This window comes from Leptonotus elevatus, chromosome 3, assembly GCF_054856555.1.
Source record: "Leptonotus elevatus isolate MCC_2025b chromosome 3, RoL_Lele_1.0, whole genome shotgun sequence".
Lineage (NCBI taxonomy): Eukaryota > Metazoa > Chordata > Actinopteri > Syngnathiformes > Syngnathidae > Leptonotus > Leptonotus elevatus.
Window position 1 is genome coordinate 12,864,006 of NC_141241.1, and position 24,529 is coordinate 12,888,534.

Below are 24,529 nucleotides of genomic sequence, written 5' to 3' on the forward strand. Positions count from 1 at the left end.
GGCTATAGACGTCATAAATTCATTTTAACTATTTCTATTAGTTTATTTTTTTTTCCACTTTTGTTAACAAGAGTATGAAAACCTAGAAATGTTTTTACATCAGATATAAAATGTGTGATTAATTGTGAGTTAACTAGTGAAGTCATGCGAGTAATTACAATTTTAAAAAATCCAAAAATCACCTTACCCCCCGAATTTTTTAATAATCTTTTCTTTAAAAAAAATAATATAAAAAAAATATTTTTTCCCAATTTTTAGTATTTTTTTTTTCTTTTTTAACGAAAAGATTATTAAAAATTAGGGGCGTCAGGCGATTACCATTTTTAATCGTAATTAATCGCATGACTTCACTAGTTAACTCACGATTAATCACAAATTTTATATCTGTTCTAATACAATAAAAAAACTAGGTTTTCATACTCTTGTTAAGAAAAGTGGGAAAATGTTGAACTAATAGAAATAGTTCAAATGATTTTTTTACATCTATAGCCGTCAATGGCAGTAAATGAGTTAAATGCGATGTGCTAGGCTCAAAATGGCGGAAGCACATCAGCATCACGAAGTGAACACATGGAGACCGCCCCATGAGATTTTGTGTAACCCCTCCCTCCCCAAGTCCCCCCCCCCTCCCTTTTTTTTTGCAGTCTGTTAAGTTTTACACTTTAATAATAGATCATGACACACTCTTTGTAGATGTTGGTGTCCTTCATGTCTGTGAGCAGTTGCTGTGTTGTGCAACGCTGGCACGATGGCATCCGCAAATAGGTTTGTACATATGTAGACTGTGACGTTAGAAGAGTCCTCCAGCTTTCTCAAGTTGCCTTCTGCTAGTCCATTACCAGAATGCACTTGAAAGTCAATTTAGTTTCAAACACTGCACGCTGGATTTGCTCCATAATTACACCACTGGACTTTCCAGAGGAACTTTTGCATAACCACCAAATACTTTACAGTATAATTTTATTTCTGCTAAACTCCAATCCAAATTTATTTACAGAGCATATGAAAACAAAAAAAAATTTAAACTTAAAATATGTTATAATATGTCATAAAATAATATTAAATACAATTACAAAATAAGTCATTTTCAAAAGTTTAAAATGAAAAATAAATCAATTAAAAAATGCTACCAATGTAACACCATTCGTCATTCCCTGCGTATGTGTTGTAGGGTGTTGTTAGTGTTTTGAGTGTGCAACAACAACGTGTGCCGTTGTTATCCCCAAGTGGGGAACTTTCGTCACACTTCAGGCCACAGTTGAGAACAGAAGACATTACATAACAGCACTACTACTTTGAGCCTCTGCGGGATCAAGCTACACTTCCACACTACTTCCTGTACCACACAGGGGGCAAAGTTCATTTTCAACTGACATGTATCATTGCAGTGCTTTTGCACCACAGTTTTGGGTACATAAAGTCGACACACCCCTCTTCAAATGCCAGGATTTTGTTCTAAATAATACCCCCCCCCCTCATTAATGTGGCCTATAACTTGCAAAACTTAATTTATTACTGTTATTTTTTCAAAGGGGGGTACATCTGCTACAATGTTTGCTGTTCTAGTAGGCTTTTCCTGACATGTTGCTTCGTAGCAGAATTCTGAAGGTTTCGTGTTAACGCTTACAGCTTCCTGCAGTTGTTTTATAATTCCTTCCACCTCATCTAAGGTGATATGGCCTATACACGCTAGCGTTGCATAGTTGTAGGGGAAAATATGTTTCTTTGCAAAATGAATCACAAGACACCACTCGCAGGGCTCCACATTGGGCAGGGAGAATGCTTTTTTAGTGGTGTGTGGCTCAGGCTGCCTTTTGATTGGTTGAGGCACACCAATCCCCCACCATGAGCAACACGCCCATCTCAACGGTTAATCAAACGAGCGCGCATTCTTGACCTTGAAGGGAGCGAGTATGGAGGTAAATTTGGTGCAAAACTAACTTGTGCAAAAAATGTGTACCTGTAGAAAAAAGTCTAAATTTGTATCTGTAAAAGTCGTGATTTGTATCTGTAAAAAAAATGTGTGCCTGTAAAAAAAAAATTTGTGTCTGTAAAAGAAATGTGTACCTGTAAAAAAAAAATTGTGTCTGTAAAATAAATTTGTACCTGTAAAAAAAAAATTTGTGTCTGTAAAATAAATTTGTACCTGTAAAAAAAAAATGTGTATGTGTAAAACAAATTTGTATCTGTAAAAACAAATTTGTACCTGTAAAAGTCATGATTAAGAATAAGATAAGAATACTTCTTAATATGTATGTTGAGGAAGAATACTTCAGTATTCTTAATATGTATGTTGAGGAAGAATACTTCAGTCGACTGAAGTATTCTTAATATGTATGTTGGTTGGCGACGATGTGTCCTGCTTGTATCCTTCCGCGAGTCCCGCCACCGTCGTTCGCTAAACCAATGAGGTTGCGCTCCAATCCGCTCAAATCCTTCTCACTTGATTGGTCAAAACAACCCTTCATTACACCAGAGCCCGCCCCCTTCTTTACAAGTACAAATCAGGCGCTCTACAAGTACAAATTAGTTTTGCTCCATTTGTACCGCAACAAATGGGGCAAAACTCACGTCACAGAACAGCAGCAGAAAACCCACTTGTGACTCCCAGTGGCGACTTCTTTGACTACAAGTTGTCATTTCTACAGGTACAAATCACAACTTTTACAGATACAAATTTATAGTTTTTGTACAGGTACAATTTTTTTTTTGTACAGATACAAATCATGACTTTTACAGGTACAAATTTGTTTTTACAGATACAAATTTGTTTTACACATACACATTTTTTTTTTACAGGTACAAATTTATTTTACAGACACAAAATTTTTTTTTACAGGTACAAATTTATTTTACAGACACAAATTTTTTTTTTACAGGTACACATTTCTTTTACAGACACAAAAAATTTTTTTACAGGCACACATTTTTTTTACAGATACAAATCACGACTTTTACAGATACAAATTTAGACTTTTTTCTACAGGTACACATTTTTTGCACAAGTTAGTTTTGCACCAAATTTACCTCCATAAGCGAGCCACCAGGTTACGCTTGTCTCAGCAAACCACCTTTCTTTCGCGTCCTCTCACGTGTCAGGCAGGGCGGAATATTGCTGAACCAATAGAGGAAACGGTGTAAACGCACAAGCACAATAACACACACAAGAACATGAACGCATGCATGAATAAAACAGCAGTGGCCAGTGGTCACACACACGTGTTGTTTGAGTTCATGTATAGTTGCTAGCATCAGTATCACATTGCGTATATACTGTATAATAATGTGTATGTCTGTCATTTAAAATAGCTAATGAATGGGCTAAAATATCACAGTTTCCCAAGCCTAACAGACTATTTGGACTGAGCTTCCCAGAACCACACAATATTGTGCTCTGTGACAAAATAAGCACTATAGGGATGGGTACCATTCACATTTGAACCGGTACTGTTCCAATACTCGGTAGCTGGGAATCGATACCGGTACTCAACGGTACCAATTTTCGTTACTTTTGTACTCTCTCTCTTTCTCTCTCTTATTTTTATTTACTTGTTTTTTTAAATTTGTTAAATTATATATATATATATATATATATATATAAATTTCTTTTTTTTAATTATTATTTTTTGTGTACCTAATAAAGTGTCCTGTGAGTGCGCAGCAAGCAAAAAAAAGGGATGTATTATTCTCAATACATAACAAAGTTGTTGTGCAACTCTTAACTTTCTGCCCCCCACAAACACAATGAGGAAATTCTCCCTCCAAAAGACTCTCTTTGCTCGAATTGTCCTTCTGTCTCCTCCCCTCTGAACACTCTGCTGGCGGTTCCTTGGTAAATCATTCAGTTCTTGGAAAAGCACGTGTTTCCTTGTTCTTCGCAGCGCGACTGGGTTCATCTGATAGTGTGAGTGTACGTGCGTGTGTGAGTGTACATACAGTATCCACGTGTATTCTTGTGTGTTTGTGAGCAAATCACAACGGTCACGTGTTAAACGGTTAAACGATCCTCTTTGAACACACACACGCTGTTGTATAGTCGAGGCGACGCTGGGTGCAGTGCCCCAGTAGATGGCGCTGTTTTTGTTTATATTTTATAATAACACAGGGCAGTAATAGATTTGCTAAATGAATGTTTAAGGACAAACTTTTATTTTAATGAGAAACAATGAGTCAAGTCTTTATCGTTCAAAAAGACTTGTGAGCAGTCAAATGTTTATGGCCAATGGAACAACTGAAATTAAACCAAACTCCGCTCAGCAACATGGGAAGCAATTATTTATTTCAACATTATATCGGCTGTGAACATACCTGGAGTATATGGCTTTACAGTATTTTATTTTATTTTGTTCTCATTGGGGGGGGGGGGGGGCACTAACGACGTAACCTTAGCAATACTGCCTAGCAACAAGTGACCACCACAAGAAAACCAATAAATGTACTACACTTAATTGCTAACTTGTTAGGTATCCATCCATTCTTTTTATCCGCAGAATAGAATATCGCCAATAATTTCATGTGGTTTTAAAGCTAAAATTCTCTCTCTCTCTCTCTCTCTCTCTCTCTCTGGTCTGGGGGAAAAAAGTGGTACCATTCCTAATTTTAATAACATGTACAGTAAGTGGTTGGTGCCTCATATTTTTTTGTTGTACTACAAAATGTCATTGTTGCTTTGAATCACCAAGACTTTTATGTCTGGAGTAGTGTTCCCTATTGAAAGGTCAATTGTTAAAAACAGCATTAGGTTCTGTTGGGTACACACGGTGCTACTTGAGGCTTAGTTCTGGGAATCACTGGGCAGCGTGTCCACAGTGATGGAGCCCTGCCAAAGGGGGGAGACCAAGTGGGGGCGACTAGCTTTGTTTCTTCTTTGTGGAGGGCGATCTTTGTCCACAATCAAGTTTAAGTCTTATTACATAATCATGCGTCTGTAATCAGATTACAGAGTTGTGGGTGTAGAAAATGGCAGGTCGATTGCTTATTTATTTTGAACTGGCCACGTACAATCAAAAATAATAATAATAAGATTCCACACAAATGTCTTTCACATTGCCTGCATCAATACAAGATTATTAGGATTAAATAATGTTGAGATTTGGCCTGTAGTAACCTTCAGTCTGTTATTGCATAGCCACAGTGATTTACTGCTTCACTATCCAACATCCTGTTTTACACACATACACACACATAGTCATGCATGTGCAGCACATCTTTCGCACAGACTATAAGAGGCACAGGAAACACGATGATGTCTTGTGTGTTAGTAAATACACACACAGGGGACATAAAAAGTAAACGCACAGTTGCTCAAATTGCAATTATTGGACCATAACAACCATAGAATATTACAAAATCTGCCAAACGTGGAAAATGGCTTACGGTCTGATGAGAACAAGGTTCACATGTTGTAAGTTTTCTGAATGATTTGTCTTGGTTTAATTTTTGTATAAAAAAAAAACCCTATTATTTGAATAGTTGTGTGTATACTTTTTTATTTTCATTTTATGTTCTCTCTCCATTAGGGAAGCTGCACAAAAAATACTCATGCCAGGTAACGCATTCTAATATTTGCAAATCAGCAAATAACCATTAGGTACACCTGCACTCTGATGCAGCAAGATGCTAATGCTCAGTTTTATATGACAACGTAACAATTTATTTATTTTGGTTTTAACATATGTATTAATTGTTTTTAAACTGGGTTGTAATTACACAATCAGCAGTTTAGAAATCATCAACAAGCAATTACAAATGTTCTACTTACTTAACCAGTACAACGTGAGGGCTTGTGTGTATATTTTGATTTTGTCAAGTGTGACACAGTGGGTTGCGCAACAGCCTTCATTGATGCCTTCAAGTTATCTAAATGTCATTTCTATTCTGGTTCCTTCTAGTTCTTTGTGAGAGGGTGCAGTAAAAGTTCATGAGGCAGGAAGTGAAATACATTTTCAACATAGGAGGGAAATCAGGGATAAGATGAATGATGACTTTGGCAGGCCAAAGAGGCCTGTGAGTTAAACACTGAGGATGTCACATGACAATGATGAAAACAGGACATCAGCTCAGTAGACAAGTTACAACTGGGAGCAGACTAGGAGAAATTTGTATGGCTTCATTTGGCTGCACAAGACAAGAGGGTTGAAAAAAAAAAAGAAGAAATAATTTAATTTGGTTGTGATGCCATGCACCTCCATCTATGCAAGCTACAACCACAATAATAAACAAATGAATGTTAAATGAATTCCTGTCTCGGGCAGAACAATGGCCAAGTGTCTTCTTTACAACATGCAGTTCTGAGTTGAATTGCTGGCATTCTCCCACATTACAAAAACATGCATGTTCGTTGAAGAAATTGTTCACCTGTGTGAGTGTGAATGGTTGCTTTTATATATCGCCACACTCTTAAAATAATAGCCTAAGTTCTATTTAAACTTTATTTTTATTATTTTTATTTACCTTAAACATCTCCTCAGGATGCTGGCCGTCGCTTCTGAAGACAGCTACATACTTAGCTAAACATCTAATTAAAATGTACCCATGAAATTGAATTATTCATACAAATTATGTAATCAGTATTTGGTTCAGTTTTTCGTGTTTTCTGAAAAACCCTCAAAATGACAGCCTATTTTATAACAAATTAAAGTAATAAATGTAGTCTAAATATGTTACACTAATGTGTGTGCATGTGTGGGGGGGGGGGTGCGTGCGTGTGTGTGTGTGTATATATATATAATGACAAAATTGTACTTGGCGTTCCAGAAAAAGTGTTTTTGACAGAAAAATACACCAAAGCAGAACTTCCGCGTGACGTCACTGGAGTGCAGCCAATCAGAGGGCAATTTATTTACAGTGCGGCTTCAGTGAGAGGAATATTTCCACTGCAGTTTAAATAGCGATGCAGCTTTGAGCAGAGAAAAAAAGCATGTAGCAGAGGAATCTTTGTGACAATGTTTGACCTGAGGATACACAGGTAACATATTTAAACGCCTTACATTCGACGGTAAAGACCCGGAAGCCGCAGCCAATGTAAGTAACATCACCAATCTACGCATTTAGTGGGATATTGATTTATTAAACACGTGTGTACTTGTACTTAGAATGTGGGCATTGAGGCTTGTTTTGCACTTAAAAAAAAAATGCGGCTGTATGAATGGTGTGCATCGATGCAGAGTGCAGAGCCTCACCCATGTGGAAGATGTTTACATGTCTCCTCTAGGCCGTCGCACCACTTGTACTGTCTAATATGACTTGTATTCTGAGGTAATTTGTATAGTTGTTATATTTTTAGCGAGCAAATACCATCTACTTGTCATTTTTATTTTATTTTATATAGAGTAATATCATTGTCATTTAGTTTATTTGCATACACGTAAAATGCGTAATCGATGTTTGTTGTTTTACTTTGAAATGATCAGCTATTGTGCATGCTGGTAATTTCTAGCTATACGAGTTCAAAATATATAAAATAATAAGAGAGTCCCCGTTGTGGGTTTTCTAGTGAGAACGCAAGCAAACAATGTGTGCTGATTCTGCTGAATGACCCCACTAGTTGTCCCGTGATTGAGTATTACGTAATATAAACGCATTATGATTGGCTGTTAGGGGGACATTTCCTGGGAGAGTCTTTGTGCGTGCATGCGCGTGCGCGTGTGCGTGAGCGTGTGTGATTGCACAATGCACATGGTCATTGTTGACAAAGTCATCAGGAGTGCTGTGTTCCTGAGTCCACTGTGCATGAGTGTAAACAAAGCAGTCTGTTGACTCGAAGATTGCCTCTGCATTCTTAAGACATGGTGGCAAATTTAACAGTTTTGAAAACATACAATTATGCAATATGTTTATTATTGTGGCTACAGTTTGGAGTTTTGGAGTGGTGTTGATCAGTAGTTTCTAATATTTTGGTTTACACAGTGAGCTACAACTGAAAACTACGACCACACTAAAAACATTAACAAAAGAGTGTCAAATAAAGTCGAAAGTCTTCTCTGGCAATGTCTGGCCTTTTAGAATTGCAAGCAATTGTTGCTATGGTGCAGTGAATCACCTCTGCCAGAATGTTCCCGTAAAAAAAAAAAAATCCATAAAATGAAAGGTCATGGTAGTTGCTATGTTGCTGTTGATATAAGAAGGTTGTATAACTATTTATGGGTCAAATATTTGATTTGTGAGGCTTGACGTCATAACACACAGACGTTTTTGAACATTTATGTCAGACGTATTGGAAGATTAGATATAAAGCGCTTAATTCTGTTTACACTTCAAAATAGAATAATGACCAGCATTAAAATAAGGCAGCGTTGTAGGCTTAAGTGTCAAAGAAGTGAGGCTAAGGTTTTATACCCAGAAAGTATTTGTGATCTAATTTATTATTGTAAACCACTGTAACATCATACAGTTGAGACAATAACACTGCACTAAAATATAGGTCCGAATTTTTTTTACATAATGATTCAATTATTAACGTTAAATAATAATGTTAATAAAATAAATGTTTAAAAACAAACCATTCTTATGACATGCTATGCTAATGTATTGTACTGTATTAAAAGGTTAAATAGATCTGAACTGTACTTAAAAAAGGCTTGAATTGCTACAAACCTGATTCTAATATGATTAGTAGTATTTGATGTTTTGAGTGTGAATGTATATTTTGAATCCAGTGATTCCTCCACATTTGAGGAGGTCAGTAAATGTAAAGGAATGCTCGGTTGAGTTTGTTGTGGAAAACCCCCCGATGGAACCACTTTGGGGAAATGGGTAAAAGGGATTGTGAGCCAGGCCTTATTTCAGGTCCATCGTTGCTGACCTGTCGCAAATGTCCTTCTGGATGAATGGTCACACAGACGTGCTCCAACACCTTGGAGAAAGACTTTCCAGAATGATGGCCATATTTTGGGGTGTTGATGTCAGCTTCTATTTAATACAGCACACTCACTAATCACTCTTTCTTTCTCGTTCATTCTTGCCTCTTCCTAATGCTTGTTGACTCAACACCCTCATGTCTTTTTCCACTCTCTAAGTCGGGTTTGACAGTCTGGGTCGAGAGCTTTACAGTCTGGTGGATCTGTGGAGTATTATAAATCTTCACCGTGATGTCGCAAATTTACTCCTTTTGCTTGCCTGCAAACAAGAGGACAGCACTGAGTACAAAAATAGAGGAAACATTTAATTATGTATCTTTCTGTCTGTACGAATGGCCTTGAATGGCAGCATGAATAATTCATATTTTGGGGTATCTTTATTTGCAACCCTGATGCTAACTTAAGCCAGACATTACTAACAAAATGTTGAAGAACAAAAGTAATTGAAAATGCTTGTTAATGCGCAGTCTAAGTTACCTACACTATTACAGAAGTAAATACATTAAGAATTTGTATAAAAACTCTTCTAGGCCCTCTATATATGTATATATATATAAATGAAATGTAAAACTGCTTCATATCTTCAGTTCATATCTTGTAAACGTTCCGTCTGTATCTGTAAACCGTGGCTCTCCTTTACATCACGTACTGTGCAGATCTGCCCTCTAGAGGCTTCGAGCAGAACAGAAAATGATATCAGAGCAATGTGATTACTTGTGGAATAATTTTTCACAATAATTTGGATTAATAACGATTTTTAGAACCATCATTAACAAGAAGGTTTTATAAAATGGTCAAAAGTGTACCATTGTTACTGATTATTATTATTTTTTTAAATGATTGTGCTGGACTCTCAGCAATCACTCAATATCTCTGTTCCCAGTTGTAGACCATGAACTATGTGGGTCAGCTGGCGGGCCAGGTGTTTGTGCAGGTCAAGGAGCTGTACAGAGGCCTCAACCCCGCCACGCTGTCCGGCTGCATCGACGTGATCGTGGTGCGGCAGCCCAATGGCGCCCTGCAATGCTCGCCCTTCCACGTGCGCTTCGGCAAAATGGGCGTCCTGCGCTCGCGGGAGAAAGTGGTGAGATGATAACATTTCAGCAATTGTATGTAACTTCTCAGAAAGCGAGAGTTTCCTTACAATAAAAGTCACAGTAGAAATATATGATTAAGATTTGTCTTTTTCTTGTGCAGGTTGACATTGAAATCAATGGAGAGCCCGTGAGCTTACACATGAAGCTGGGAGAAAATGGAGAAGCCTTTTTTGTTAAAGAAGCAGAGAACACACTGGTGAGTTTTGAACCTCTCACAAAACACAACTACTTAAAGGGATGGATGGATGGATGGGTGGATGGGTGGATGGATGGATGGATGGATGGATGGATGGATGGATGGATAGATAGATAGATAGATAGATAGATAGATAGATAGATAGATAGATAGATAGATAGATAGATAGATAGATAGATAGATAGATGGATAGATAGATAGATAGATAGATAGATAGATAGATAGATAGATAGATAGATAGATAGATAGATAGATAGATAGATAGATAGATAGATAGATAGATAGATAGATAGATAGATAGATAGATAGATAGATAGACAGATAGACGATTTTATCTCATCTTATTTTATCTCAGGAGGCGGCCATTTTGCCACTTGCTGTCGACTGAAAATGGCATCACAGTTGCTCAGGGCTCAGGTAATGACCAATCACAGCTCACCTGTGTTCTGAGTTAACTTAGTTAAGTCATGTGACATTCTCAAGCTGAGCCGTGATTGGTTGTTTATTTGAGCCCTGAGCGCAACTGTGATGTCATTTTCAGTCAACAGCAAATGGCAAAATGGCCGCCCGCTGAGATGGGTAAAAATGGGTGGCTTTTGCAGCTTAATTTATATTCCACAAACACAATATTAATCAGAATACATTGTTTAGGCTTGTTGGGCTGCATATAAAATATTACTAATGTATATTGTAATACAAATTCATATTATTATTATAAAAGAAAATTAGGGATTGACTTAATCTGTAAGGGATCTTGCAGGCTTTTTAATGTGACGTCACATGATCCCACCTTCTCCTAACAGGAAGTGGTTCCAGCCCACCTGGCGACCTCACCCATCATGTCAACAGGTGAGGCGCTGATGGAATCCCAGTTGAGCAGGAGCAGCGCACGCCACCAGGGTAAATCATTTGAAACAAGTTCACTTTTGGTTGAAAAGCCCGTCTCTTTTTTTTTTTAAGACTGCTCTGTTCTGTGGCCAAACAGACAGCATGATGTGCGGTTCAGTTCCTGTCCAGAGCATCGGGCCGCAGCAGGGCGATGCAGGCATGAGCAAGAAGAGGAGGAAGAGGAGGAGGAAGGCTCGGCCAGATGGCGGAGGAGGGAGGCGGGACAAAAGCGGAGAGGAGTTTTCGGATGATGATAACATGTTCACTATTGACCTGAGCTCTGATGACGAGAGAGAAGGAGACGCCGGAAGGTGTGTGTGTGTCTTTGATGGATTATTACCAACTGTATGTTGTTCCTCTGCATCTTTTCCCACACACATTTAAAGAAGAGATTTAATGTGCATATTTGTGCGTGAAGATGCAAAGCCCTTTGAGAAGCAGCTCCGGTTGTTGGAGGCGCTCCAGGAATTTGTCCTGTTCCCACAGCGCTCTCTGTTTCCTTGACATAATGGACCACAGCGGTGTCCTTGCTGCTGCCTTTCCAGCCTTTTTTAGGAAGTCTTACCACGCCGGTGTGGCATGGGGAAATTCCTGAGGGGCTTTGTGGAAGATAGAGTTTCAGTTTCAAAGAGGAGGGCAGGATAATTTTTTAACAGACATGTTTTTATTTACCACATGAACATTGATAGTGATTGACAGTTTGTGCACTGGTTTAATGTGATGGTTTTCACCCAAAGACTGTGGTTGTTGTGTTTTTATGACCAGAACTATATACGGTGATCAATCCTCGGCAACCAACACACACCCCAGTAAAGAATGGACACATCCACAGAGGTACACTATCATGTGGTCACACGCCCGCCGTACATGTACATATACAGTAGATAGTGATACATCTTGTAATGTATTAATTGTTCATTAATACGTTAAATTACATTGAAATAAATTGTTTACACTGGGGAACAATTTTGAAGAAGAAAACAAATCGGTTGAGTTCCATTTTTATGGTGATTAAAACTAAAATTGGCATGCTGGTTCCAAAATTTGAGTTATTTATTTATTTATAGCACTTTTCTCCACAGCTTACCACTGAATTCCACTGATAAGCTGTCGTAAGGGCTATGATTGGAGTCATATATGGTAACTTGTCGTTTTATGATGGATATCACCGCCTTCTTAAAATAATCGCCTCAGTAATTTCTTCAGATTTTTCAGGAATCACAAAAACTTGAACCATTTGCATCATGAGGAGATCATTTAGGCAAAAAAATAATAATAATTTTGCAAAAAAAAAGACACTTTTAAGAGGGTGACGATATGCAATTTTCAAAGCTCGTAAATATCTATATTTTTATTTACATCCACACATATATATTTCTTTCTTTTGTAATGTAACGGGGATTCGGAAGCTCAAAAATTGACGTGATAGAGAAAAACTGAGCTTGTGTTCCCCATTGTAATTAATGTTGTCCTTCATTGAATTTATTCTGTTCTTATAAATCAGAGAAGTCCCCACCAAGCAACATGTTCTCTTCAATAGCAGTAGTAATTATGAAAGTATCCACTCAAAAGCTACTGTAGCTAGCTACACTTTTCATTTTAAAGCATATTTGGCTCAAGATGGCCATCGTCAATTTTTTGCCACTAGATCTAGAACTGATAGTCTTCTAATTTCACATTACTTTTGTTTTATGTTTGAGCAAGAACAAGGAAGTTTGAGTTTTGTTGAGGAGGTCCTCTTTTACGGACGTTCGGAATGGCATCCACCCAAAATGTTTGACCGCAGGCCTCTCAACCTCTTTCTATCCATTTTAAAAATCCAATAACAAAGCCAAAGCCCTATTGAGTTTGAAAGATAGCCAAAACAAGATTGCAGAGGTAGCTGAGGTCAAACATTGAATCATTAATAGGTCTATTTGTATTCCATTCCAACCGCTCGTCAGTGGTTGCTTGGTGGGGACTGCACAATGTGCTTCTCTTCTCTCAATATGTAGCAAATATGATTCATATGTCTGTCAATCCTCTCTTAACTCTTCTTTGCTCATCTTTGTGTTTATCTTCTCATAGTCCTGTGATTCAAGAGACTCTGTCCATCCCTCCGTCCTGCGGTCTGTCCATCTCTTGTCCGCAGCAGACCTCTCACTTCTCCTCCCACCTTAGGTATCACTTTCACTTCCTGTGAGGACACTTTGCACTGACTGACTCCGCACATGAAGCTACCCAAATATTTCTGTAATGCTGTACTGACTGCTAAACAAAGGGAGCCATGACGTCTTTTTAAAAGCGTGTGTTTTTTCGCAGCAACCAAGATGACTCTCGGTCTTCTACGCCCAAAAGCGACTCTGAGCTGGCCAGTCGGGCTAAAGACAATCCTGAGATGCTGTGGACGTGGGGGGAGCTGCCACAGGCTGCTCAAGTATGCAAACACATACACACATGCCTGGTTTGGGCTTGCTTGATGGCTTCTTTTTTTTTTGCCATGATCATTTTCTGATCGTTTGTTATAATATATTGTGCTATGTTTGGCTTTTGGAAACATTTGGCTTTTTGTTTGATCTGCTCAAACACAATCAAAACATACAGGATCCTACACATCTAATATAGCACAGATGAAAACAAATGTCAGGAGGGAGTCTGAGGAACTGTCAAAGAGTGAATTCAATTGAATGGCAATGATATAGGCAAAAGTGTTGGGACACCCGACCACTATTAGAAGCTAATATAGCCTCATCCCCTTTGTTCTTTTAGCCTTTATTTTGAATACTTTTTCAAGAATTCAGGTTATATCTGTTTTAGTTAATCCCAAACTTGTTGAAAAAGGAACTCAAGCGAAAAAAAAACATATGTTCTATCATGTGACCACAATAATTAACGTTCGGCTCGAGTACGCGCTCGCTCAACTTGGTTTCTGTTTGGTCACGTGACGTTCACAAATGCATTTCGACATTTCGACAGCAGAGGGCGGTACAGGACGAAGATTGATGAAAAAAGTTGGAATAATCTGCTTAATTCTTATTCCAATAATAATAATAATAATAATAATACGAATACTCTCTTGAGACAAATGATGCTAAATAGAGCATATTACTGCAAAGAAATTGTTTACTCATCCAAATCTGCTTTTACTGTCTCTGTTTCGTGCACTTGGACACAGTCATGGCTTGAGCAGAAACATTCACTGTCATTTCCAAAATAAAGATTCAGGGACAACTAAAGTGTCAAGTCCAACCTTTGATAGATTATTTCAGAACTTCTCTAGGTTAATCTCAACTCTTTTGTTCACCTTCTAGCCGTCCTTCCTGACTTCCCATCAGAAGCAGGACTGCGCTCCATCAGTCTCCATCCCAGTGTCCTCCAGCACTCACTTCAGAAGTATCAGTGATGCCGGGCCCCCCTCCCAACCTCGTTACACCTCTCAGCAAGGCGAGATGCGTGCTGACAGTGCGGGTGGGAGAAGGATTACAGAAGAGCACGGTACGCTTGTTTAGGCTGCTCCTCACCATTCTTCTCGTCATTGTGTTCTATGTTTTTTTCCACCCACAGCAGTGGAGAGTGTGGATGCATCATGTGCAGAGATGGAAAGTTTAACAACATGTTCAGAAGCACCCAGCATCCTTCCTGATCATCTGGAGGAAGGCAGGAACCGAGGAAGTCCAATCAGAAGAACCGATTCACCTTCCAAGAAGAAAGGTACAAGCATGATTTTTGAAAATAATTCAAAATAAGCACTTAACTCATTCACTGCCATTGACGGCTATAGACGTCAAAAATGAATTTGAACTATTAGTTTCACATTTTTTTTCCACTTTTGTTAACAAGAGTATGAAAACCTAGCAAAAAATGTATTGTACATTTAGAACAGATATACAATATGTGATTAATCTTGAGTTAACTAGTGAAGTCATGTGATTAATTACAATTAAAAATTGTAATCGCCTGATGCCACTAATAAAAAAAGAAAAAAAAGATTATAAAAAATTAGGGGCGTCAGACGATTAAAATTTTTAATTGTAATTAATCGATTAATCACAAATTTGATATCTGTTATAAATGCACAATAAAAAAAATCTCGGTTTTCATACTCTTGTTAACAAAAGTGGAAAAAAATGTGAAACTAATATAGTTCAAACGGATTTTTGACGTCTACAGCCGTCAATGGCAGTAACCAGATGTTAAGATGTCTCATTATTTGACAACTGTGTCACATTAGAAAAAAGAAGCCAGCATCTTGGTGCCGATGGCGTATACTTGGATGATATCACAGAGCTGGTGCCTGAAGTAGCTGCTTTGTATTTCCCTAAAAGGTAGAAACATTATAATATGTAATAAATATAATACAATAAAGAAAAACACAATACACTCCAATTCATATTTACTCTCATTAAATTGTGCGGTAGCGTACTAAATGACCTCCTTCCACAGCGATGGAGGGGGCAGCTCGATGAGGACGGACTCGGACGTGATGATGACGGCCGTGCGGAGTGCAAATCAGTCCCCGCAATCAGAGGGCAGCTGCGGGATGGACAGCGGGGTGGACGGTCTGCTGGACCACATGGGGGACCTCCCTCACGTAGCCATCTCACTTTGTGGCGGGCTGTCAGACAACAAGGAGATCACGCGAGGTACGGACACGACTCGGGGGGTTCTTAACAGTGCCTATTGATGCCACAAGATGGTGGCAAAAGCACTACTTTTCTATCAGACATGGCTCACAGTATAATAGTAAATGAAGCTCCTCCCCTCACTTCAAGAGGAAGTCAACCATAAAGATACATTTGTGGAATATGAGTTATGAAGCAAAATCCAGCCATTTTAATCCATCCCAGGGGGCGGCCATTTTGCCACTTGCTGTCGACTGAAGATGACATCACAGTTGCTTAGGCAATGACCGATCACAGCTCATCTGTTTTCTGAAGCTGAGCTGTGATTGGGTGTTACCTCAGATTCACTGACTCTCGTTTTTACTCGACAGCAAGGGGCAAAATGGCCGCCTTCTGATATTGATAAAAAACTGCTGGATTTTGCTGCTTAACTCATATTCCACTAACAAAATATTAACCAGAATAGCGTATTAAGACTAGTGGGGATGCATAGAATATGTTATTGTCAAGAATTTTGGGGATGGGTTGACTTCCCTTTTTTAGTTCCTTAGCACCAAGATGGTGCCAAAGCTCTACTTTTTTGTCAGACATGGCGATGGCAAAGACAAGGTAATGGTCTTTTTAAATAATAAAAATATTCCCCTCACTTCATTATGAAAAATTCAACAAGACGGTAATAAATCACTACTTTTCATTATCCAGAGTTATAGACTTTGTTCCTTCCTTCACTTAACATACTGATGCCACAAGATGGCACCAAAGCAATACTTTTATTTTACAAAGTGTTTTGTCCTGAGCATAAAAAACAGAGCATAGGTGACATTTTAAGAAATAATTAAGGATGAATTTGTAGATAGTAAAATGTGGTCCCATCGTTGACATCATGTTGTACTTCTATTTTGCCTCAAATACTGAGATTAATCCACAATCAGCAGAATTTTAATATCAGATTCATGTCAGCACATTAAAATATTCGACACATGTTCACCTGTGTATTGCGCGTTTGTGTGTGTGTGTGTTGGACTTCTTAGAACACTTCCAGGAGAGGGCAGTTTCCTACCAACAGTTCTCCGAAAACCCTTCTCTTATCGATGATCCCAACCTGGTGGTGAAGATTGGTAACAAGTATGTTTGACTCCTAAACCATGTGGTCACTTTTTTTTTAGGAACACTTGCACAGCCACGGCATCCAATATAAGAGTTGCTTGCTCACAGTTTTTTATGTATTATTTAATTGGGTGTCATTAGATTGATGTGCAGGTGTACCTAATGTTGTGGCCAGTGAGTGAATGGCCATGTAATATTTTTGCACAGGTACTATAACTGGAGTACGGCGGCTCCCGTCATGTTGGCCATGCAGGTCTACCAGAAGCCGTTGCCACAGGTAAGACCACCGTCTGTTTTTCTTGCCTACACTCATCTGACGAAGACTTTTAAAGTTCAAAAGTATGTGGTTTTAAAGTTAGACTTATTTGTTGCTAAAATAGGATAGGATGCCTTTATTGTCATTATACGCAGGTACAACGACAATAAAGGCATCCTATCCTAATTTAGCGACAAATAAAGTCTGACTTTAAAACCACATACTTTATGAATGAATTAATGTTGGGTGATTTCTGTCGCACTGATGTGTTTCGGGTGCGGTTGTAGAGCTTTGCGAACCTTTCCATCCCCTTCTTCTCTGCACTAATGTATGCACTAATGTTACTCATTTTCACTTTGGTGTGCCATTTTCAAAGCTATCTTAATGTTAGTTTAGTTGAACTGGATCATGTGTGTTCATGTTGGTTTTGTCAATATTTACATTGGAAACTGTATTAAAGCATTGGCACCAGAGTGAAATGTAGCTTTATGTGAGCGGCCTAACACTTTATTAATATCATGTTTTTGTCCCCCTTTTGACCTGTTCTCCCTTTTATTTACTTCTGTCCCGTCTTCCACCGTCCATCCCAAGTTTTGGTGTTTGAGTTATTTTTCTTCTGCTTTCGGCCTTTTCTCGTACTGCCTTCCTGGTCTGTTTGGCCCCAGACCTCCTGAGCCTGTATGATGATTGTTTATATTTTTATTTTTTTTCTAGCATGTCGATCAGCGCATGCGATTGTCTCTTTTGGTTCTGATTAGGGATGCACAATAATATCGGTAGCCGATAATTATCGGCCAATTTGACGTCAAACGGATAAACCAAATAATAAAGAAATCAGCCGATAATTATCAGCAATTATAATCCAATTTGACTTCATACAGATAAACCAGATAATAAAGAAATCCGCAGATAATAATAGACATGCCACGTTGGTCCATCGGTTGTGTTTGTAGCTCAAGTTGTGCCCAACTCCTCAACCCCTTCCCTCTCCTATGGTAGTGTTGTATATTTGTGATGTCATAATGCGCGCAATGGACCTCGTGTTGACAGAAGAGGCATCATGGCGACATGGCAGTCGCCAGTGTAGGCTTTCTTTACTTTGTCTTCCCAAAATGTTACCCTCACAGTTTTTTGTTGCATTTTTAAAATATGACTGTTTTGTTTTGGCAAACTCAAAATGAGTTACTGGTTGTCTTTGAAGCAGAAATATCAATAAAATTCAGCTTCATGGTGCTTTACACAATGTTTCAATGTATTTGTACATGTTAGAGTTATAATAGGACTCAAAAGTATATTTGTATTTAAGTTAATTTTGCCAACAATTATCGGCTTACTTATCTGTTATTGACATCGGCACTTTTGAAATTATTGGTTAATCGTATCGGTTGAAAATAGCATTATCGTGCATCCCTAGTTCTGATGATGTTGCATCCGCCATTTGCATGCTTTTGCATAGCTAGTGACGGGACATTTTGGCTATTTTGTCATTCCATGTTCTTCTCTGCTTGTCAGTTTTGAGTTTCCAGTGAGTTTTTGCGTGGTATGTGCATGGTTTTGTCCAGGCTTCGGTGGAGAACATCATGAAGGATAAGATGCCCAAGAAGGGAGGACGCTGGTGGTTCTCCTGGAGGAGCAGGAACAGTGACTCCAAATCGGTGAGTGCACGAATACAAATATTTGTCACGTGATCCACAAGACGCAAGTTTTACTATTATAGGTTTGGAATTTTCATTATAGTTATTTTTTATTTTGTTTTGAGTGTTGTTGTTTTTTTTATTTTGTCAGTTTTAAGTAGTTTTCAGGGCGGCTGTTAGATTTTATTTTATTTTTTTTATTTTTTAAATATTTTTTTAAAGGGCTTAGATTTAGTATTAGGTTGTTTTTTTTTGTATTACCTGTGTGCAAGTTTGATTACATACCACATGGTCTTACCTAGCGTTTCATTTCATCTGAATTGAATAAAAAAGCAGGCAAGGCAAGCCATTTGAGCCAAAAGTCAAACACTCAAAATTGTTGCAACGTCATCTGAAGGTGCTTTTCTATTGGCTGCTGCTAGATGACGTCACTTCTGTGGCGACACATTTTCAAATGTCTTTATTCCACTTAATATCAAAACAAATATATTTAAATCAACCTCAAAGGCTCGTGTATTAATGACCAAAAATGAAAACTAGGGGCATTTCCATTAGTTTTAGTTCGTTTTGTAAATGTAAAATGTAGTTTCACTAAAAAAAAATTTTTTTAAGTATTTTTATTTTAATTTTTTGTTAACACATTTTTTTTTTGAATTTTAGTTTTCGTTATTTCGCTAGTTTTAGTTTATAAAATGACCTTGGTGATGACCTCTTTCAGGAGTCCGCAACAGAGACCGCAGGAGACCGAGAAGAGAGTTCCATCACCATGGCAACAGCTATCAGGTTCAACCCTCGTGCATCTCTTTTATTTGGTTTCTTAGCTTTCTCCTCGTGATCATCAAACCGTTTGATTTGTTGTTTTTGACAGAATGAAAGATGAATCGTCCTCTAGTGACGAGGACCACAGGCCCACTTTGATGTATGGAACCTGCCAGTCTGACGCCCTCCTTGCTTCTGGTAACGTTTGTTACAAGAAGACTCTTCGCCTCACATCAGAGCAGCTGGTAAGTCTTCTTAGATTTTTCGTTTTCGTCATTAGACAGTTGGTTGAAAGTTTCAGAACTTTTGATCATAGACAGCACAGTTAATTGAAAACTATAACTGCCCATAGGTGCAAAGTGTGTGTGAATGCTTGTATGTCTTATGTACCTTGCGATTGATTGGCTGGCAAACAGTCCAGGGTGTATAACGCCTTGGCCCCTTCGCCAGTCAATTAGGATAGGCCCCAGCTCACCTGTGAGACTAATGAGGACGAGATATAAAATGGAGGGATGGTGTTAGGAAGGCAATTAATTAAATTAAATTAAAAAAAATAATGCATCATATTGTTGCTCGATAGATGAGCTTACAGCTGAAGGAGGGTCCAAATGAAGTGGTGTTCAGCGTGACCACGCAGTATCAGGGCACGTGTCGTTGCCATGGCACCATCTACCTGTGGAACTGGGACGACAAGCTCGTCATCTCCGACATCGATGGGACCATCACCAGGTCAGACCAATTACTGCAGTTGCAGATTTTCACCACTCGATGGCAGCATTTGCACAGAGTTGAACGCTGTCTCGTGGCTACAGGTCAGACACATTGGGCCACATCCTCCCCACGCTGGGGAAAGACTGGACCCACCAGGGCATCGCAAGACTCTACCACAAAGTCAGCCAGTGAGTGTTGATTTGTAACCGTTATTCATATTTATGTCATATTTATAACACAAGGGTGTTTCAGGAATGGATATAAATTCATGTACTGCTCGGCGAGGGCCATCGGTATGGCTGACATGACCCGAGGTTACCTGCACTGGGTCAACGAAAGGGGAACTATGCTGCCGATGGGCCCGGTGATGCTCAGCCCCAGCAGCCTGTTTTCCGCCTTACACAGGTCCGAATCACTCTTAACACACACACTCAAAAACCTGAGGTTAAAGATTGAAAATGTTTTTTTATTTTTTATTTAGAGAAGTGATTGAGAAAAAACCTGAGAAGTTCAAGATCGAGTGTCTCAGTGACATCAAGCACCTTTTCTACCCCAATACTGAACCTTTCTACGCTGCTTTTGGCAACAGAGCTACAGTGAGATCACACACACACGCACACACACACACACACACAATTAAGCGTGTTTTTTAAGTTCGTCCTTGTGCACAATTCCAGGATGTGTATTCCTACAAGGAGGTGGGCGTTCCTCTCAACAGGATCTTCACTGTCAATCCAAAAGGGGAACTTATACAGGAACATGCCAAAACCAACATCTCCTCGTAAGCTATTTCGCCTCTATGATCAACTCAAGGCCACATCATTTCTTCAGCCTTAAACGTCTCTGTCATCAACATCTGTCCAGTTACGGCCGCCTGTGCGAAATGGTGGACCACGTCTTTCCCGTCCTGCTCCAACAAGAAGGAGCCGACTTTCCCCGTTCGGACACTTTTAATGAGTGCGATTACTGGAGCGAGCAACATCCTGATGAAAGCAAGCAGGACAAGGAAGAGGACGGCTCACGGCTTCTGGAGAGCAGCTGAGCACAAGTGAGGATTCGGCTGAAACCAAACTCAGATCTAGAATGTGATTTAACACTGTGCCGTTATTCAACAATCCAATAAGCTCACAGTACACGTCTGTAAAATAGGAAAGCTATAGGAAGACGAAAATGTCGTATAACTGCAAGATACCTCAAAAGTAGCACAAAATGAACAAATAATAAAGAATGGCAGTATGAACACTCATAAATTGTACAATGACACGTTTACTGACTCACCAACACAAAAAGCACAGCTATCATAACTCGAACATGCTGCAGTACATATCAATTTAATGAATACTTTAGCCCAGATTATAAGCAATTTTGCATATTATTAAGGAGAAAATACCACTACATATCGCCATGCACATTGCTCCAAATTGTGTTAATTGGAGAGAAAAAAATAATAATTTTGGGGGCTGTTTGAAGCAAACAAAAAGCTAAACAATTAGATATCGAAAAACTGTGCATGCTGTGTTATTGGACAGGTGCGATATCGATATCTAATGAGATACAAAAATTCGGACTTTTCAAAGATAATAAAGCTCGATATCAGAGATTATTCATTTAATAATCCTTAATTGTTTTAAAAAAAAAAATTTATTAATTATATTCATTTCCAAATGGTAAAAAGTAATTTAAGTAAGGTCATTATTATAATTAATATTGTTATAAAATAATATTATTATTATTTTTATAAATGCCTGTTTGTATATTAATATATTAAAAGTAATTTAAGCAAGGTTATTATTATTATTAATATTAGTACTATGAAATATACAAATTTTTATTTCAATTTCAAAGTCCCTGTAAAGTTGAAAATAGATACCTTCTAAATTTAACACACCACACAGACCAATGTCATTAACAACCCTACCAAATTTGAATGATTTAAAAATATATATATATACAATTAAAAATTACGAAGTACATGAAATGAGGCCAATCATCAAAAACAAACCATTCTCTCAGCTCTCAAGCATTTGTGGACGTGACTGTTGAATTCATTTAAACCACGCCCCACTCAACTGCCAATCAATACTGTAATCACGATCACATTCTGGAAACCTTGCGTCTTTCTCATGGCTACACATGAATACATGTTTAACTTATTCACTGCCATTGACGCCTATATACGTCAAAAATTCATTTAAACTATTTTTTAATAGTTTAACATTTTTTCCACTTTTGAAAACTTTGATTTTTTTATTGTATATTTAGAACAGATATAAAATGTGAGTTAACTAGTGAAGTCATGCGATTAATTCTGATGACAAATTTTAATCGCCTGGCGCCCCTAATTTTTTAATAATATTTTCTTTTTTTTTCGATTATTAAAAATTAGGTGCCTCAGGTGATTCAATTTTTTAACTGTAATTAATCACATGACTTCACTAGTTAACTCACAATTTGTTTTAAATGTGCAATAAAAACAAATTCTAGGTTTTCATACTCTAACAAAAGTGGGGGAAAAAATGTTAAACTAATAGAAATAGTTCAAATGAATTGTTGACGTATATGGGCGTCAATGGCAGTGAATGAGTTCATAGAAAATATATCTGCCGAAAGCCTCTGATGGCTGGAATATATCCCACTGGGTAGCGCCGGTCCACACGCTGGCTGTCAAATGCCCCCCCCCCACCCCCCACACCCATTGACAGGGTCTTTAACTACATGATAAGAGCAAACTATAACAAACAGCTGTCAGTAATAAACATACTGTTAAATGAACTCTCTTCTCTGACAGTGCCAATGGAAACAGATGGCATTATCATATTTGCTAAGGTGTCTCATTGGATTGTCAAAGTGTAGCTAATGACGTGTCACACCTCAAACTTTACGGAGATCACCTCCTTCCGTTTGTCCTCACGCCGCTCGTACAGTCCGATAATTACATGTGATCACGTGACCGCGCTACTGTGATAACGTGATCGTTGCTCACACGCACGACAATGCAAATGACGACATGGAGTAAGTAATGTGCACGTGCATACGCTGTATGTTACTGTCATTATTACTATCAATGCAACTTTTTACAGCAGGACTCATTCACTGCTATGTGAAATTGTATTTTTTTTTTGTATGTGTCGCATATATTGGGACGAATGCATGCTCACTCACGCCTCACTCGGAAAGCCACTGTATATAGGAAACAATGTTCTGTATAAATGATATTGATCATGATTGGTGCTCACTAAAGCAATAGGATTTGAGTGAAATACTTTGGGAGGCCATTGTTTTAAGTCGTGTAAACTTGGTGTAATAATTTGTATGCAGGAAATTCATACTCAGAGAATGCAAATTGAATGTTTCTGAATGCACTCAGTGGACTCGCTTATTGTCGTGTGTTTTTTTTCTTTTAGTTGAAAATTGACTTTATACAACAGTTGATTATTAATTTTGTACTCATATATCACTGATGAACACTTATGCTCGCGTGTGCGCCATTTTTATTATAACATTGCTATTCGTCATCGTTATATAATACAGTAGCACCGTCACTGACTGGTCACCTCATTTCTCTTAATAAGTGCATTTTTTTTCATCATCATAGTATTATTAAGTAAGTGTGTGTCTTACTATGGAGTAATATTTATAACACATCCAATGCAATCCACGTCTCAAGATTTTTAGTGATCATTTTTATGATGATTGAATTCTTTCTGTGAAAGATCTAATAAAATTGTTGATAAGTTCATGTTTGTCTCCCTATTTTTTCATTGACTGCAGTATACGTATTGGGGTGAGGGGGTGGGATTTGGCACATGGCATGTGTTTTGCTGTTGCATTTTTCTCTGGTGAAGCAGCCTCAAAGTAGAGAGGAATGTACACACCGCAATACGCAAAAAGTGACAAATGATTGCAGTATGTCATCAGAGCATTTCATGAATGTGTCAGATAATCCTCAACTATTCCCATTAAGACGGTACTTCAACCGAATAGACAAGAACATTTTAATGTATATATTAACAGTTATTAGCCTCATTTTAAATTAGTTAAGAACCTGTTCTGCACCTATTACTCAGTTTTTGTCAGACAGAAAAACTACCATGTCATATGTCAATTCACATTTCTGAGTTAGACATACTGTATATTAGACTTTCATGAGAAAAGCTGGTGTGATCAAGTAATTTTAATATTAAATATTGCCCAAAAATGGGAAAAAAATATCAGACAAATATGTATAAACTAAAATAATTAAGGATGACCAAAAAAGGAAAGAAGAGAGAACCTGGTACACGCCCATTTTCGAACGTCGCTGTCGACACGCCCTTCTACAATATGATTGGCTGCAGGACGCGCCCTGGCTGCGCAGTTATAATCAGATGAATATTTCAAATATGTATCACATTTGTACAAAATAAAAATAAAAAACAAGTC

The 24,529-nt window shown here is 38.2% G+C and overlaps 1 protein-coding gene across 1 annotated transcript; it reads left to right on the forward strand.

The window, feature by feature from the left end:
- The first annotated feature begins 6,858 nt into the window (after positions 1 to 6,858).
- On the forward strand, positions 6,859 to 23,846 carry lpin1a (lipin 1a). Its single transcript, XM_086071355.1, is given in 22 exon segments — positions 6,859 to 7,023; positions 9,742 to 9,942; positions 10,056 to 10,151; positions 10,955 to 11,051; positions 11,137 to 11,350; positions 11,805 to 11,873; positions 13,107 to 13,199; positions 13,341 to 13,455; positions 14,330 to 14,729; positions 15,250 to 15,343; positions 15,462 to 15,661; positions 16,672 to 16,765; positions 16,955 to 17,024; positions 18,566 to 18,658; positions 19,356 to 19,420; positions 19,506 to 19,641; positions 19,977 to 20,125; positions 20,209 to 20,295; positions 20,360 to 20,512; positions 20,589 to 20,703; positions 20,785 to 20,888; positions 20,972 to 23,846. Coding segments are annotated over 21 exon segments (2,814 nt in total). The 5' UTR covers positions 6,859 to 7,023; positions 9,742 to 9,750; the 3' UTR covers positions 21,150 to 23,846.
- The last annotated feature ends 683 nt before the right edge of the window (positions 23,847 to 24,529 follow it).